Source organism: Haliotis rufescens, unplaced genomic scaffold, assembly GCF_023055435.1.
Source record: "Haliotis rufescens isolate VD_foot unplaced genomic scaffold, xgHalRufe1.0.p SCAF_28, whole genome shotgun sequence".
NCBI classification, from domain to species: Eukaryota; Metazoa; Mollusca; class Gastropoda; order Lepetellida; family Haliotidae; genus Haliotis; species Haliotis rufescens.
Window position 1 is genome coordinate 1,681,694 of NW_025963979.1, and position 14,848 is coordinate 1,696,541.

The 14,848-nt window shown below is 39.0% G+C and overlaps 1 protein-coding gene across 1 annotated transcript in view; it reads left to right on the top strand.

Moving 5' to 3' along the window:
* LOC124117943 (SH2 domain-containing protein 4A-like) overlaps nt 1-14,848 on the top strand; it is a 273,682-nt gene that overhangs the window by 186,722 nt on the left and 72,112 nt on the right. Inside the window, exon 6 of the mRNA XM_046479961.2 lies at nt 2,259-2,373. Within this exon, the coding sequence (XP_046335917.1) occupies nt 2,259-2,373 (115 nt within the window). The remainder of the gene's footprint in view (nt 1-2,258; nt 2,374-14,848) is intronic.

Below are 14,848 nucleotides of genomic sequence, written 5' to 3' on the forward strand. Positions count from 1 at the left end.
AAACAACATCATAAAGAGGTAAACACACTGTCAATGTTTCAAATAAGACACCGTCGAAAAGTTCCAATAATAGTCCTTCAACTTTGAAGGTAGACCTTTATGGACTTTTAGGCCATCAAGTGCAGCTTCAAGTAGTAACTTGCCAGTATTTCATTCATTTGAAAAGAGGGCTGGATATCTGACTCACAACACGGAGGGTTGCCACTGATAAATACAATATCACTTGATGAGAGTGCCAGCAAGTGTTGGAGGAGTTACATAAAGCTCTGAGGGTTCCACATGTTACTCGGGTAGGCTTAATGCAGAGATCCATTTTGCATGTTCTTCATCAGACGAATCTCGAACACTGGTCTTCAGCAGCACCGGCCATCTTGAGTATTTGACCAGATGGCATGTAACAGTCTTACAGGTTAACACAGTATGAATGATGTGCTCCTCAGCTGTGAACCCACAAAGTTCTGAATGTTGAACAAGGTCCCTTCTGTTGAGACAACGAGGTATCTGTTACGTCAGTGTGACTTATGGCCATCTCCCACGTTAACAAGCAAGCCTTGGATCTCTCGCTGTAAGAACCAACCATTTGATAATATGGGGAAGGAGGCTGGGATTTTCAGCTGCTCAACCAGATATTTTTTTTAATGAAAACTTTGAGCTTGAATACATTTTGTTTAATACATCGTCCTAGAAGTTCTTTTTAGTGGCAGACAATTTCTTTCTTATTTTTTCCAAAGTCAGATGATAATATTTATCTTTCTTTTAATTTCACACATTTTCTTGGACAATTTATTTTTTACAATAAAATCACAACTGAATATCAAATGATCCGTCCCTAAGGGTAGTTTGTTTGATGCTGACAACAGTCCTGCCAGTTAGGCAGCTCTTAGGATTGTGACTTAAACGAGGAACTTCCACAACTGATTTAGAGGAGATGTCAAGTAGTGGTTGATAAACCACCAGCCCCCACTACCATGAATATTGTCATATGATGGAGGGCAAGATGGTCTTAATTTTATCTGTAGTTCAAAGTTTCACTTGCTAAGGCTACAAAAAATAATAGTCTTGGTTCTCAGGCACTGCCCACATCATCATAAAGTTCGCTGCACATTTCGTTTTTATTTCCATTTAAAAAAAAGAAGAAATCCTTAAATATTCCAAGTCCAATGGTTGTCAAATACTGTATTCCAGTATTTTACTCATCAAGGAATTCATTTATGTAGGGAGGCCCTTTCCCAGTGTGATTGTACAATACTGTTTGTTTGGTTATACAACTGTTTATTTGGTTACATCTAGTTTGAACAACCCCCAAATTAAAAACATCGCCCACCTGCACTATATTTTCAAAAGTCCTTGCCTGAGAACCAATTCTTTTATTTTTTTAAGCCATATCAATGGAACAAGGAGGAGAAACTAGAAAGGTTGGGTAACTGTCTTCCCAGGACAACAGCCGACTTCTTCACCTTAATACTAGACAGGGATGATTTAATCTCCTTCCAAGGAATGGTGAAGAAACTCAATAGGCTGTTTGGGAAATGGTCTCCTGCTGATACTGTTTGCAACTGCAGTTTCCAAACCTTCGTCGCCCCAGGTCAGATGAGTTATTGGAAGAATGGGCCTAACATGTTCTCCAAATTGCTGCTTTGTGGATCTCCCAGAGGATTTTATGGAACATTTAGTGCATGCGCCTCAATAATCTTAAATGCATCATAAACTCCACTTGACTTCACCTCAGAATGTTGTCAACACTCACATGAGAGATGCCTTCTGTGTTGGCTATGCGATGTGTGATAAGTCATCATTCATCCATGATCATGTCATGACATGTATTTTATCAACATTTTCTTTAGTGGTGGCAGTTCAAGGTCTTCCTGATCCTGGATCATCCCACTTACCCTCCTTAACTCCACTGCACAGTGACAAGAGAGGCAACATCCTCCCCTCAAGTTGACACAATGGCCACATGGATGTCTGTTGGAGTGGGCCTTTTCACTTGGAGATAATTCATGACAGCACAAGAGTTCATAGCAGCTACTTTTGAGTCATTTTGATGCCTGCAGAAATATGCTGCCTGGTTGTGTGTTTGGTTCAGATGCAACCTGTAAGCATGGATAGTATTGTACTTTCTACATGCCAACTGTACACAGTTACTCTACTATATCCTTTGTAGTTCATTTCAGAGGTTCATTGCCACCCCTGATGTAATGCTTTAGATATATGCCTGATTCATTGTTCTATGTTGACAATGTTTATTTATCATGCAGACGCAAACAACAAGAAGCAGAACTATATCAAAGTTTAAAAGAATCACAACAACTGGCCCAGAAACTACAAGATGAGAAGAAGTTGCAAGAGATAAAAAAGTTGGAAGAATTAAAGGTAATTTTAACTAACCTGAGAGATCATGTAAGTCTATATGTCCTTATTTTTTTGGTTCTTTTTTCATAGTTTCTTATTTCCGGAAGCACTTCAGTTGATAATTCAGTGTACCCCTTATAATTTACGGGTAGGCTTAAGGACATCACATTAGAAAAAATCTGATATGTCCACTAGGAGCCTAAGTATGTGAAGTTTTATCTTCACTGATCCAATGGTTTCTGATATAACATATTAACGCTACATGACAGACAAACAGGCCAAGACATAAGCTCACTTTATTTTCAGTCGGGTTTGCTAAAAAATGGTTTTAATTCCTTTTAATACCCTACCTCTATTACATCATAGCCATAAATTCCCCATATTCGCTGTCACATTACACCATAAAATGTTTAAGATTCTCATCAGACAACTTCTTTAATGCTTGCTAACTTATCTTTATTAAACTGCAAAAGAAACGTCAATTTGTCCAAACACTGTGGACATATTTAAAAGGTGAAACTTGGCAAAACTGATCATCAAGGTTGAAATTAAAGTGTCAATTATTCTTAAAGTGAAACACAACACTAGTCTCTGAGAAAATGACATCACAAGTCAGTATCTCGTGTGTCCGCCATGTGCATTGATGACTGCCGTGCAACATCAATACATGGAATTGTTGAGGTGGTTGCTGAAGGCCACAGGCACTTGAGCCCACACTCTGAGGAACGCCTGATGCAGTTGAGCTGCAGTTGTCGGCCTTGGTCAGACGCCATTCAGCCGTCTTTGAATTCCATCCCACAGGTGCTCAATGGGATAAATTGGGGCTGATGGCAGGCAACTGCATTGTTCTGATGCCATTCTGCTGGAGGAAGTCTCATTTTGTTCTCGCTGTGTGGGCACAGGCGTTGTCATGCTGAAACTTGTTGCGGCGACGTGCCAAATGAAGTACGGTGTGTGGTCTCAAGACTTGATCAATGTACCGAGCTGCTGTGACATCATTGCCTCTCCCTGGACCGATGTTCTGGAAGACCACAGGGCCGACCCTCTGTGCAAGACCAATTCCACCCCACACCATGATGCTCGCACCATCCCACAAGTCTCTCTCAACAACACAAGCATCCGAATAATGTTCCTCACGGAATCTCTCTGCCATCTGCTGTTGAGATACAGTAACGGCTCTTGTCTGAGCTTGTGGCGCCAATGCTGGTGCTGTCTTGCCCACCGCAGACGGTCCTGGTGATGACGTGGTGTCAAAATGGGTCCTCGGTGTGGCCTGTGACAGTGGACGTGGCTGCTCGTCAATCGTCAACACACAGGGTCCGCACTTATGTGTCGCTGGTGTGTCCTCATGGTCTGTCGAGCAGTTTCCGCAGCAGTTACAAACATCTTGTAACATCTTGGAGATGCTGTCACACAATCTGACGATCCTGACGTCGGGTGGTGACCCTTGGTCTTCCACTACGTGGTCGGTCATCTGTAGTGTTGGTGGACTGGTACCGTTGCTGGAGCCTGTATATGGTCCTTACGTGGACTTGAAATGCATTGGCTACTTGCTGGGCGGTTTGTCCAGCTTGCAATTGTCCAAAGGCTTGGTGTCGCTGATTTCTTGTCAATCTTGGCATGTGGTAGCAATTCAATAACATAACATTTTTATAGCGCAAGAAATGGGGGAACGCATGTGCATTTCAATTTGCACGGAACTCACATGCATTAGGTTACCATGGCTCTTGCCGTGATGCGTTTTTGGCGATCAGTTTTATTGTTATCTGCTTTGTTTTTTTATCATCAAATTTCATTTTTTCGGACATTGCAATTGCTAAATTTTAGAAACATTGACAAAAATTAGCCAGATATTTAAATGACAACTTTTCATGCAATGTTACTCGGGGTGATGTTATTTTTGTGGTTCAGTATATGATTAATTTTGAGGTAAATCTTGGCTCAGGCTCATGTTATTGTGCATGCTCAAGGCTGGATACGTCACTAGTTTCCTGTGTTCTGCAGAGGTGAACATCCAAATGTTTGAGATCACGTTCTTGCAAATGTTTGGATACGTTACAGACATCAGACACTAACAGTACCTGTCGGGAGTATTGAAGATCGGATGTTGAAGTATGAGAAGAATGCCTGGGTCTACTCAAAGTCAAAGTCATCACAGAAATCTTGATCATCTGCATAAAAGTTGTCTGCTATAACATCACCTAAAGTAAAAACAAAATTGTCGCTCATTGGACAAAGTTCCGCAGATAGGCACTAGGGTAACAATTTGGTGATGCAATGGGTGTCTCTTATTCTGAAGAAAAGTTGCGTATCTCATCCAAAGTACCCACTGACAAGCGAATGAGTAAAAAGCCAATGAGAGTCATCCGATTCCTCCAGTACCATGTAACCTAAATGTATTTTCTCATTCAATGGAGTTGACCATGACTACGTCAATGACAGCACTTTTTGATCAGAGTTTTGCTTGCATGGCTTATGACATATGTAAGCTTATAAAGACAAGAAAATAGGTCAAGATCCTGTGACACCGACTATGATGGCTCTTCTTCCCTGAGGGGTGATAGATCAGCAAAAATCTCACCCAGGCAAGGCACATCTGCCAACTCTTGTGACAAAAGAAATGTTGTCAGAAGGAACTCAGATGTTTATAACATGCCCACAGTCCATGAATCTCGAGACAAAACGCAAGCCCTATCAATCTAATTGGACAACAGAGTAGCATTCCCTCAATGTAACAAGTCCATATACAAGTCGAAATTGGAAAGAAACAATTGATGACCGTATTTGGTTGGTTTGACATCACTGATATAATATATACCCTGTGGTAATTCTCGCCATTTGATAATTTTGTCCTGGAGCATAAATGTTGTTGACATTATTATATACTTATGTAAGCATTCGTCTAAATTATTGTGGTGTGATCCAACGTGATCAAGCAATCTATTTTTAATCTCCAACCAGTTCTTTGGTTTTGGCACAGAATAATTGATGCGCTTGTTGTCTCCCCTGTTCTATGAACTTTTTTTTCTCGTTCCCCGCTTTAATTTTTTATATTGTAATGATGAAAAAGATTCAGTTCTACCGCTTTTGTATTTTTCATCTTTGACTGGAATAGCTCTCAGCAGAGAAGAAGGACTTTTGAGTTGAATATTATCCGTCTTACTTATCTGATCAAGATGGATGCACAACTCTTTATAATAAACTAAATCGGGTAATTTTGTGTGAGACTAACTTCCAAAGGCTTAAAAATGTCATCATTGAGTGAGCATATGCTGTAATACCCATCAGGTATATTGTGTTCTTTTCTATTTGTTATTATCTGATTATTTCTTCTCGCAGCATTTATATTGGTCCACCGCGGGTAATACGTTACATCGCAGATAGCGACTTCAAGTTGACCAGCCGAGTTATCGATAGTATGAAGCAGTTGAATAGAGTGGCTATTTGTTATTCCTTGGAGTGTAACATACATGTTAGATATACAATGATTCTATATCATAACTTAAATATGAAAACAACTTACATTACGAATCAGTCAATTTTAGTAAGTGCCTCCGGTGCTATTTTTTTGGTTAAATTCCCTGATATCTTACAGGGTCACAGCAACTAGCGATAAAATGGTGCATGATTGGTTCCACAATCCAATGCAATTTTGGCAGAACCAGTTAAACTTTGCCATATGGTGTGCCACACCAGGATATGGTGTATCTCTTAATACCCCAGGATTTGAACTAAATAAGTCTGTTTTATCATTTCACGTGTACTATCAGATTAGACGTATTCTTAAAGAAATTAGTGCCACATTACCGCAGGATCGAGCATGGAATTCCACAAATAATCTGTACAATAGGTGGGCATTCGAACGTATTTGTCAGGAATTTAATATTTCACGAGTAAAGATTGGCGTCTGCATGGAGTTAACCATGGTCCAGGTATTCCATATGCTGGTGCACACTCTGTAAAAGAAGTCAGTGATTATTTACTGAAAAGAGGCCGGCTTCTTCCAAACTTTGCTCTCTCGAGTAACGAGTGGAGAGATGATTGTATGAACTTTAAGGGTGGTGTTGCTTTCACCATCCAAAAGGTTGAGCAACCACCTGGAAATGCTTGGAATGAATTTCTTAATGATAAAACTAATTTTACTAGCCCAGGAGTTGTAAGAGTTAATGAATCAATAAGAACTTATGTATTGGCAATTCTTGGTGCACAATCTCAAACACGAACGGGAATAATTGGTTCTGGGACGGCGCTCGATGCGTAAAAACAGTTTGTTGCAAATGTAGAGGTTGACATACCATCATCTATAAAGTGTTATCAAGATGTTTTACAGTACGCTCAATCCAAAGTAGACTACGTTTATGCGCCGGGACTATACATGTCTCCGAGTTATATGGAACTTAAGATCGGTCAAGTGATCGGTTATAATAATAAAATTGTTATTGCTTCCGATCAACAAAAACCAGGTATAAATTCAGATATTAATACCGAATTAATAACTCAAACAAACACAGTTGAATCGGGAATAGTCAAGCCACAGACACCACAACAGCCATCTACTGACGCACAGTCACAAGTGCCACCACATATTGCTGCTAAAAATCAACAACATATCGATGAAAAAACAGCGCTTATAGTAGGTGGAGTTGCGGCTGGTTTACTCATGATTTGGTTAAGTAGTTCTTAATGAACTGATTTGTATAAATAGTCTTTAACAGCCCAGCAATTGCTACGATCAGTGCCCACAAGTTTTGACTAAGCCAAGTGGTGGTCTTTGCTAATAAATTCAAGAGCCAGGAAACAATACTCCCTATTATACCGGGAAGTGCAGACGCGGCTTTCCCAGCGAGCTTTCCCTAATGCTTTTAAATGCTTTTTTATCCACTCTTTTACACCATTTTTATCACTAGGCGGTGTGCCACCTCCTGTACCGCCTGTACCACCGGTTAACGCGAGAGTCAAAGTCGATATAATAAATCCCAATGTGGTTAAAATACTAGCAATGGTTATCCCCTGTTCTCTGAACAATGTTTTAATTTTATCGGCCAGTGTAGTATCATCGTTGAGGACTTGATCGATAGTTTCTCGAATTCGACTTATTTGTGAACGAAGTGCCTTTCTATTAGTGGAAGCCGCTTCGAGGTGGGCTGATCTTTCGTATTCTAAGTTATGCAATCTTCCTGCAACGCGGCGTCTATTGAATTCGCCTGTTCAAGTTTTCTTTTCTCTTGATCTATATGCTTGTCGAGTTCAGACAGCTTGGCTATATTATTCATGAGTTCTCCCCGCATTATTTGCATTGCCTTGTCAACTGAACTCTGAGTATGGTGATACCTGTAACGTGGTATTATCGTAGTGGGTATCCAAATTTCTCCGAGTTCGGCCGAGGCCAGCTTCGAGCTTTCTTCCAAATTATCTTTATCTATGTTACCGAGTTTAGTACGCACAGTCTTAAGAACCTTAGTTGTATTCGCAGAAATTTTTTGTCGTGAGTAGCCTACAAAACCTTTTTCATTACGAACAGTGTTGATGCCATGTTTCCTGGCTATCGTAGACAAGGCTAGGGGCTTACGAGTACGAGAATTCATAAGATCAATATCCGGAGAGCCATGCAGTCGCAATATTCCTTTACTATCTATCTTAAACTTTGAATAGTCACGACCTATTGGAGTTTCTTTTAAGGCATCGTAATAATCATTAACGGTTGATTGCAAAAGTTCATCGTTAAGATTCATAAAGCTGGTTTCATCAGTACCCTCTTCGATTGTACTCGGATTATCAAAGTTATCTAGATTAAAATCATCCATTTTTATATTAAACATAAGGTTACATAATTTCAATATAACAATGTCTTCACAATATGGACGCAAGTTAAACCCACAACATAGACTTCGGGATCCATTAGGGGTCAAAGCAATTCGCCAGTCTGTAACTATAACTAATAACCCGAGTACCATTGATCAGAATCAAACACTTCTGGTTCGCTTTCCTAATCTCGGCACACACGATGTGTTAGTTCCAGGAACTGCCCGACTATCATTTACAATTATTTTAAATTCTGCCGACATTAACAGGGAGCTCGTTCAGAACATAGGTCGTGCGATTGTTAAGAAAATCGCGATTAAAATTAGCGGCAATGAAGTTTTGAGTATTGACGACAGCGATGTATATTTCTGTTACATGGATCTCTGGAGAACAGCTAAAGAACAGGAAAACTTACAATACCAAGGTATCTGTAATCAGAACACATTAAGACTGCGTGTAGGTGCTTCTAGTGGTGATAGAACCGTCGTAGACGATAAGGCTGTTGCTGATGCATCAGTTAACCGATTCTATATTCCGCTCGACTTTGAACTACTAGATAGTCACATGCCCTTCTATCAAGCATCCCTAGGCGATAGGTTAGAATACGAACTCACTTTTAATGACTACAGCAGAGTAATCAAAGTCACTGGGGATGAAACGGCTAGCTATTCTATTGACAATATCTCACTGGAGTATGATATAACAGATCCTGAATTAGCCAGACAAATTCATAACCAGTATACCGGAAGTTTAGCCATTTTGTACGATTGCGTGCTTCGATATTGAAAGATCACCAGGAACAAAAAAGATACGACGTGGAATATCAATCTAAACGTCCCCGCTAGATCGTTGAAGGGTATTTTATTTGCAAGAGATACCGAGAAGTTCTACAACCCAAAGATTAGAAAAGTAGAATTGACTATCGAGGGTGTGCCTAATCAACTATATAGTCAAGGCATGCGAGCATATCATCAGTGGGATGAGATAAAAAAACTCCCTTATATAAAACGTAGCCCAGAAGTTAACGCGGTTATGAAAGATCTGTCTCTCGGGGATGTATCGACGGCTGAATTCCTTACCACGAAGTATGCGCTATGGCTCGACATGCGAACCACAGACGATGACCAACTACACGGGAGTGGGCGGAGAATAGAAAATGCTAGCGAGGGTGTTATTATGCAGATAACGAAGCTCCAGGAAGCGGCTGGTAAATTAAACTTATATTTGTACGTGATTATGGACGTGCAACTTAATATACAGGATGGAAGATTCGTGCAAGCAATCTATTAATAATCTTTTACCTTAAGAACCGCACTGCGCTATCATCTGCGGACGAACGGGTTGTGGAAAAACAGCTTTTATTCTAGATATTTTACAAAGTCATTATCAGGATGTTTTCGACCATATTTTTTTTTTGTGTTCGACTATAAATGTTAATAAAACATACCTATCGAGAGATTGGGTAATGAATGATCCCGAGGTGCACAGAGTTGATCCGGGCGATCGTTTACAAGACTGTTTACGAGTATGTCAAAAATACAAAGGAGAATCAACCCTTTTCATAATAGATGACTGCAGTGCGAGTGAAGAACTTACCAAAAAGAAAGATTTTCTTTCATATTTAGCATTCTCCGGATGGCATATGGAGCATAGCGTTTAGGTACTTACTCAAAAATACAACTCTGTTCTGAAAGATCTCAGAGAGCAGACCAAATTGGTAGCCTTGTTTCATTGCAAAGACCGAGATTCATTTGAGGAATGTCTACGCGAAAATGATGTTATTTATACCAAGCTCGAATGAGATAAAGTCAGAAAACTGTTAGCAGAAACGAAGCATTGTAAACTCGTATTAAAAACCAGCTGCTTATGCAATTGCTTAGCAAAATTTAGCAAAAATAGCAAAAATATAGCAAATATAGCAAAAATAGCAAACAATACGATAAATTGAACATTAGCAGTTATTATGTAATAATGTGGTTTGAAATCCTCATTCTTTCGCAACAGTTTATTATTTCAGGCTGTATTGGATATGTCATATTATAACTTATCCAACAAATGCTCAAAGAACATGATCAACATGCAGATCAACATGTAGATAAATCTTTAGATAAACATAGAGAAAGACTCGCTGCTTTGGTAGCCGGTGGAAAATGCTCCCAATATTTGGGGGAAAATTATACCACTGAAATAATTGATAACATGACCGATGAAGAAATTAAAAAACTGTACTCGCGTTACGAGTCTAGACTTGGAGCTACCATGACTAAAACAATAAGTTCGGCTATATTACAACTATACACAGTCGTAGCTAGTACGTTTCTTCCTATCCCGGCAGAACATCGCATGTATTTATGCCAATCTCTAGAGAAAGACCCAATCTTTCAACAGGCTGTAAGCTGTAAGCAGTGCAGTAAGCTGTGAGTTTTATCATAGATACGGAATGTTCTTAGCGCCTGTGACCACAGCTTTAATAACGGCTAGGTATTGTCAATTTCAACATACATGCCCACTTACTACTAATGGAGACTCAAGTGACACCACAACAGATTGTGGAAACACAATCACAACAAGTGAATGAGGAAATAACCCTGATTGCGAAATCACATCAAGTGAATGAGGAAATACCAGCGATTGCGAAATCACAAGCCAGAGTGACTAAGAATCCTCGAAAAGTCGCAGCTGGTAGGAAGGGTGCGCTAACGAGGTAGTCAAAACTAATACACAGTTCAAATATTGAACATAGTCGTCCGATTAAAACTTGGGTTCTCTATACACTAGGGGTTGTTGCTATAGTGGCGGTATGGTTGTTTTATAAGACCGGAGAAGAGAAAACGTCACCCCCGATTGCACAATCACAGCAACAAGTTCAATTAGAGTTAAGCCCTCATATAATGTTATAAAAGCATGACTACTCCAGTTACAGACGGTAAAATGTTGGTAAAGGCAACGTATCATTCAGCGGTGGTCAGTGGCTTGGCCATTGGCTATGCCCGTATAGCTAAAATGATTACTAAAGCCACACCACCCAAACTAGGTTTTTATGGTTATGATATCGGATTGGTGATTCTTGATATTGGATTGGCAATGGCAACAAAAGATATGCTAATCAAACAAGGGCTTATCCCAGAAGACATAATGAAGTAATTAAACATTTGAATATTTTATATTATTGAACATTTGAATATTTTATATTCATATAAAACATTTGAGTATGGCAACAGTTGCGATGATGGTCGGTGGAGCTATTGTTAATGCTCTAGCTTTTTCAGGGAGTAATTATTTATTTTCTTCTCTGAGGGAATCAAATGATAAAGAGGTTGAAGAGCAGCGTAAACGACAGAACAACTCGAAACAGCCCAGTCACAATGGGCCCGAAATAGGATGTTAAGATTAGATTTTATTAATGATGAACTGCGTAAAGAGGGGCATTCAATTCAAACGTTTAAGAATGTTGAATCTGCCATGCATGAATACTTCCTTGTTTATGGAAAGAAACTTGATCCAATACCGAGACCAACAATAAGTCAGTTTTATACACCGTCAGAGGCTCAGAAAGACCACAAGATAGCGTTTATAGTGTTTGGGCTATCAGTCATTGCTATTTTTAGCTACACAAATACTCTGCATAATCCATGATCTATTGCGTATCAACCATTAATAATAAACCTGACTGGCTAATCTATAAATAGCGATGACAACTATGACTGATTTGCATTTAGACAAATGATATGATAGCTGTATAACCATGAATCTGTGCAGATTTACACTCACGGGGAATCCGATTCAATGCAGCCGACGTTGTGTGGGTGTTAACTGTGGGATCCATTACATCAGACGGGGAAATGTAAAATTACGTTTGTTCTGTATGTGGGATAGGGGTCAAAGGTCGTTATTGTTTATGTAAGAAACACGGCGCTGATAGGGTCAGGAACCAGATTATTTACGCTAGGAAGAGAGATTACATCAGTGAGAGGAATAGGTTGGGGAGAATACGTATTTAGATATATGGAAAACAACCATTTAGAGATTTGACTTATTTTGCATATACCATTAAACCCCAATGGTTTTTGTGAGAGAGTTGAAGGCTTTGGCAAAACAACGTGGTCTACATGGTTATTCTCGAATGAGAAAAGCTTAATTGATTGATTTACTCGGTTTGAAATACAACAAACCCCAGACTGTTAGAGAACTCAAAGCTCAAGTGAAAAAAAGTGGGCTGAGAGGTTATTCTTGAATGAGAAAAGCTGAATTGATTGATTTACTGAATGTTGATGAATAATAAATCAGTTGATGTTGATAAAAATAATCAACCAGTTGATGAGTTAAAATTTGTACCCACATCCGGCGTTTGTAAATATCTAAGCGGTTGGAACATGGATGTTAATGATGTGTAGCCCATCGTATTGAGCAAAATTAACGAGGAATTAGATGATTTAAATAGTATAAAATACCAGCTAGCGGTTAAAATGTCATTGAGTAAAAGTAACACAGACGATAGCACTGAATATACTGAACCTTATTTTCGGAGCAATGAAGAAGTTATAACCGAATCCGATACTATAAACACATCATTAGATACATCAATTCAGAGGATACAAGAAACTTTAGAACTCTGGACTAATAGAGGTTCGGGTTGGGGTGTGGATAAAATCGATAGTTTATATTTAGATATAGCAAATTATATTCCTTTCAAAGGTGGATCTTATATAGATTTACCCCGGTATTATAAGAAGAAAAAAGCCATAATTAATGTAAAAAATATAGGCGATGACTGATTCAGAATGATGATAAGATCTGCATTGTTCCCCGCAGATTCTAAACTTGGAAATAGACCTTCTAGCTATCCCCAAAACGACGGACTAAACCTTGATGGTATAGACGAACCAACACCAATCTCACAAATTGATAAGGCGGAAAAGCAAAATAATTTAGCTATAAATGTTTTCGGACATTCTTCTAAAGGAATTGTTGTACACAGGATAAGCTCCGCCCCAGAACATATTCCTAGAATCAATTGATTTCTGATCGAAAAAGATGGTTAATATCATTATACATGGATAAAGAGTTTAAGCAGACTATTATACGATCAAACAACCCATAAGGAAAAAAAATATTTCTGTGAAAGATGCCTGCATGGGTACTGCAGACAAGATCTATAAGAAGCGCATAAAGAAGACTGCAGAGGTGTTGGACAGACTGCTATCAGGATCGATATGCCTAAAGAGGGGAAAAATATATTAAAATTTGAACATTATTGTAATTAAATGCCAGTAATTTACGCTGACTTCGAAGCATTTATTAAACCTATAGAAAATACCAACCACAATACTGAATGTAGTTTTACGTACAAAACTCAAGAACATATTCCTTGTGGGTTTGGATATATAGTTGTAAGGTATGATGGGAAAACCCACCCACCCATGATTTACAGAGGTCCCGATGCAGCGGGAAAGTTCCTAGAATATCTACAAAACGAAGAGAGAATAATCAGGGAAAATTTATCGCGTAAGAAACCCATGTGTATGACGAGGGATGATTGGAGGGCCTATAAGAAGTCAACGAGTTGTCATATTTGTAATAAACCCCTGCATGGGGATTCCGTAAGAGATCATTGCCACGTCACGGGTAATTATCGGGGAGCCGCGCATAATGAGTGTTACTTGAAACTAAAAATGAATTCTCAAACAATACCCATCCCCGTTGTGTTTCACAACCTTAGAGGATATGATTCTCATCTCTTCATGCAAACTATCTCAAAGACCGACGGAAATCTCCAGTTATATCTTTTGTTAGGTATGAAAATAAAGAAAATACACAGAGTTCTAAAGTTTGATCAAAGCCCTTGGATGGAGCCCTATATAAGACTGAACACAGATTTAAGAAAGATAGCTACCAGCGATTTTGAAAAGGACCTATATAAGCTCATGAATAACTCAGTATTTGGCGGCTTAACATGCATTCCTAATAATATGGAAAAAAACATATAATTCTCGTTGACTAAAACTATACATTATACGGACAAGGATGGAAAAGCCAGAACAAAACAAAGTAATGGGCTTAGATTCATAGACTCCGTACATTTTCTCTTATCTTCCCTGGACAATTTAGCTAATGCGAACAATCCCGAAGACTTTGCAATAACAAATCAATATACCGATCGATTAACACATCATTTGTTGCTGAGAAAAGGTGTATATCCTTACGAATACATGGATGATTGGCCTAGATTCAACGAAACTAATTTACCACCCCTTGAATCATTCTATAGTAACTTAACAGAATCTAAAATAACCGATGCCGATTATGAACACGCTCTGATGGTGTGGGAGAAATTAGGTTGTAAGAATTTAGGTGATTATCATGATCGGTACTTAAAAACCGATGTACTGTTACTCGCCGATATATTCGAGATATTTAGAAAGACATGTTTAAAACAATACGGCTTGGACCCAGCATGGTACTATTCCAGTCCTGGACTATAGTGGGATGCATTGTTGAAAAAGACCGTTGTAGAACTAAAACTACTCACCGATTACGATATACACTTGTTTATTGCGAAAGGATTAAGAGGTGGTATATCGATGGCGGCGAAAAGGTATTCTAAGGCTAATAATAAATTAGTGGAAGGATATGATCCGAGTAAACCGGACACGCATATATTATATCTCGACGCCAACAATTTGTACGGATGGGC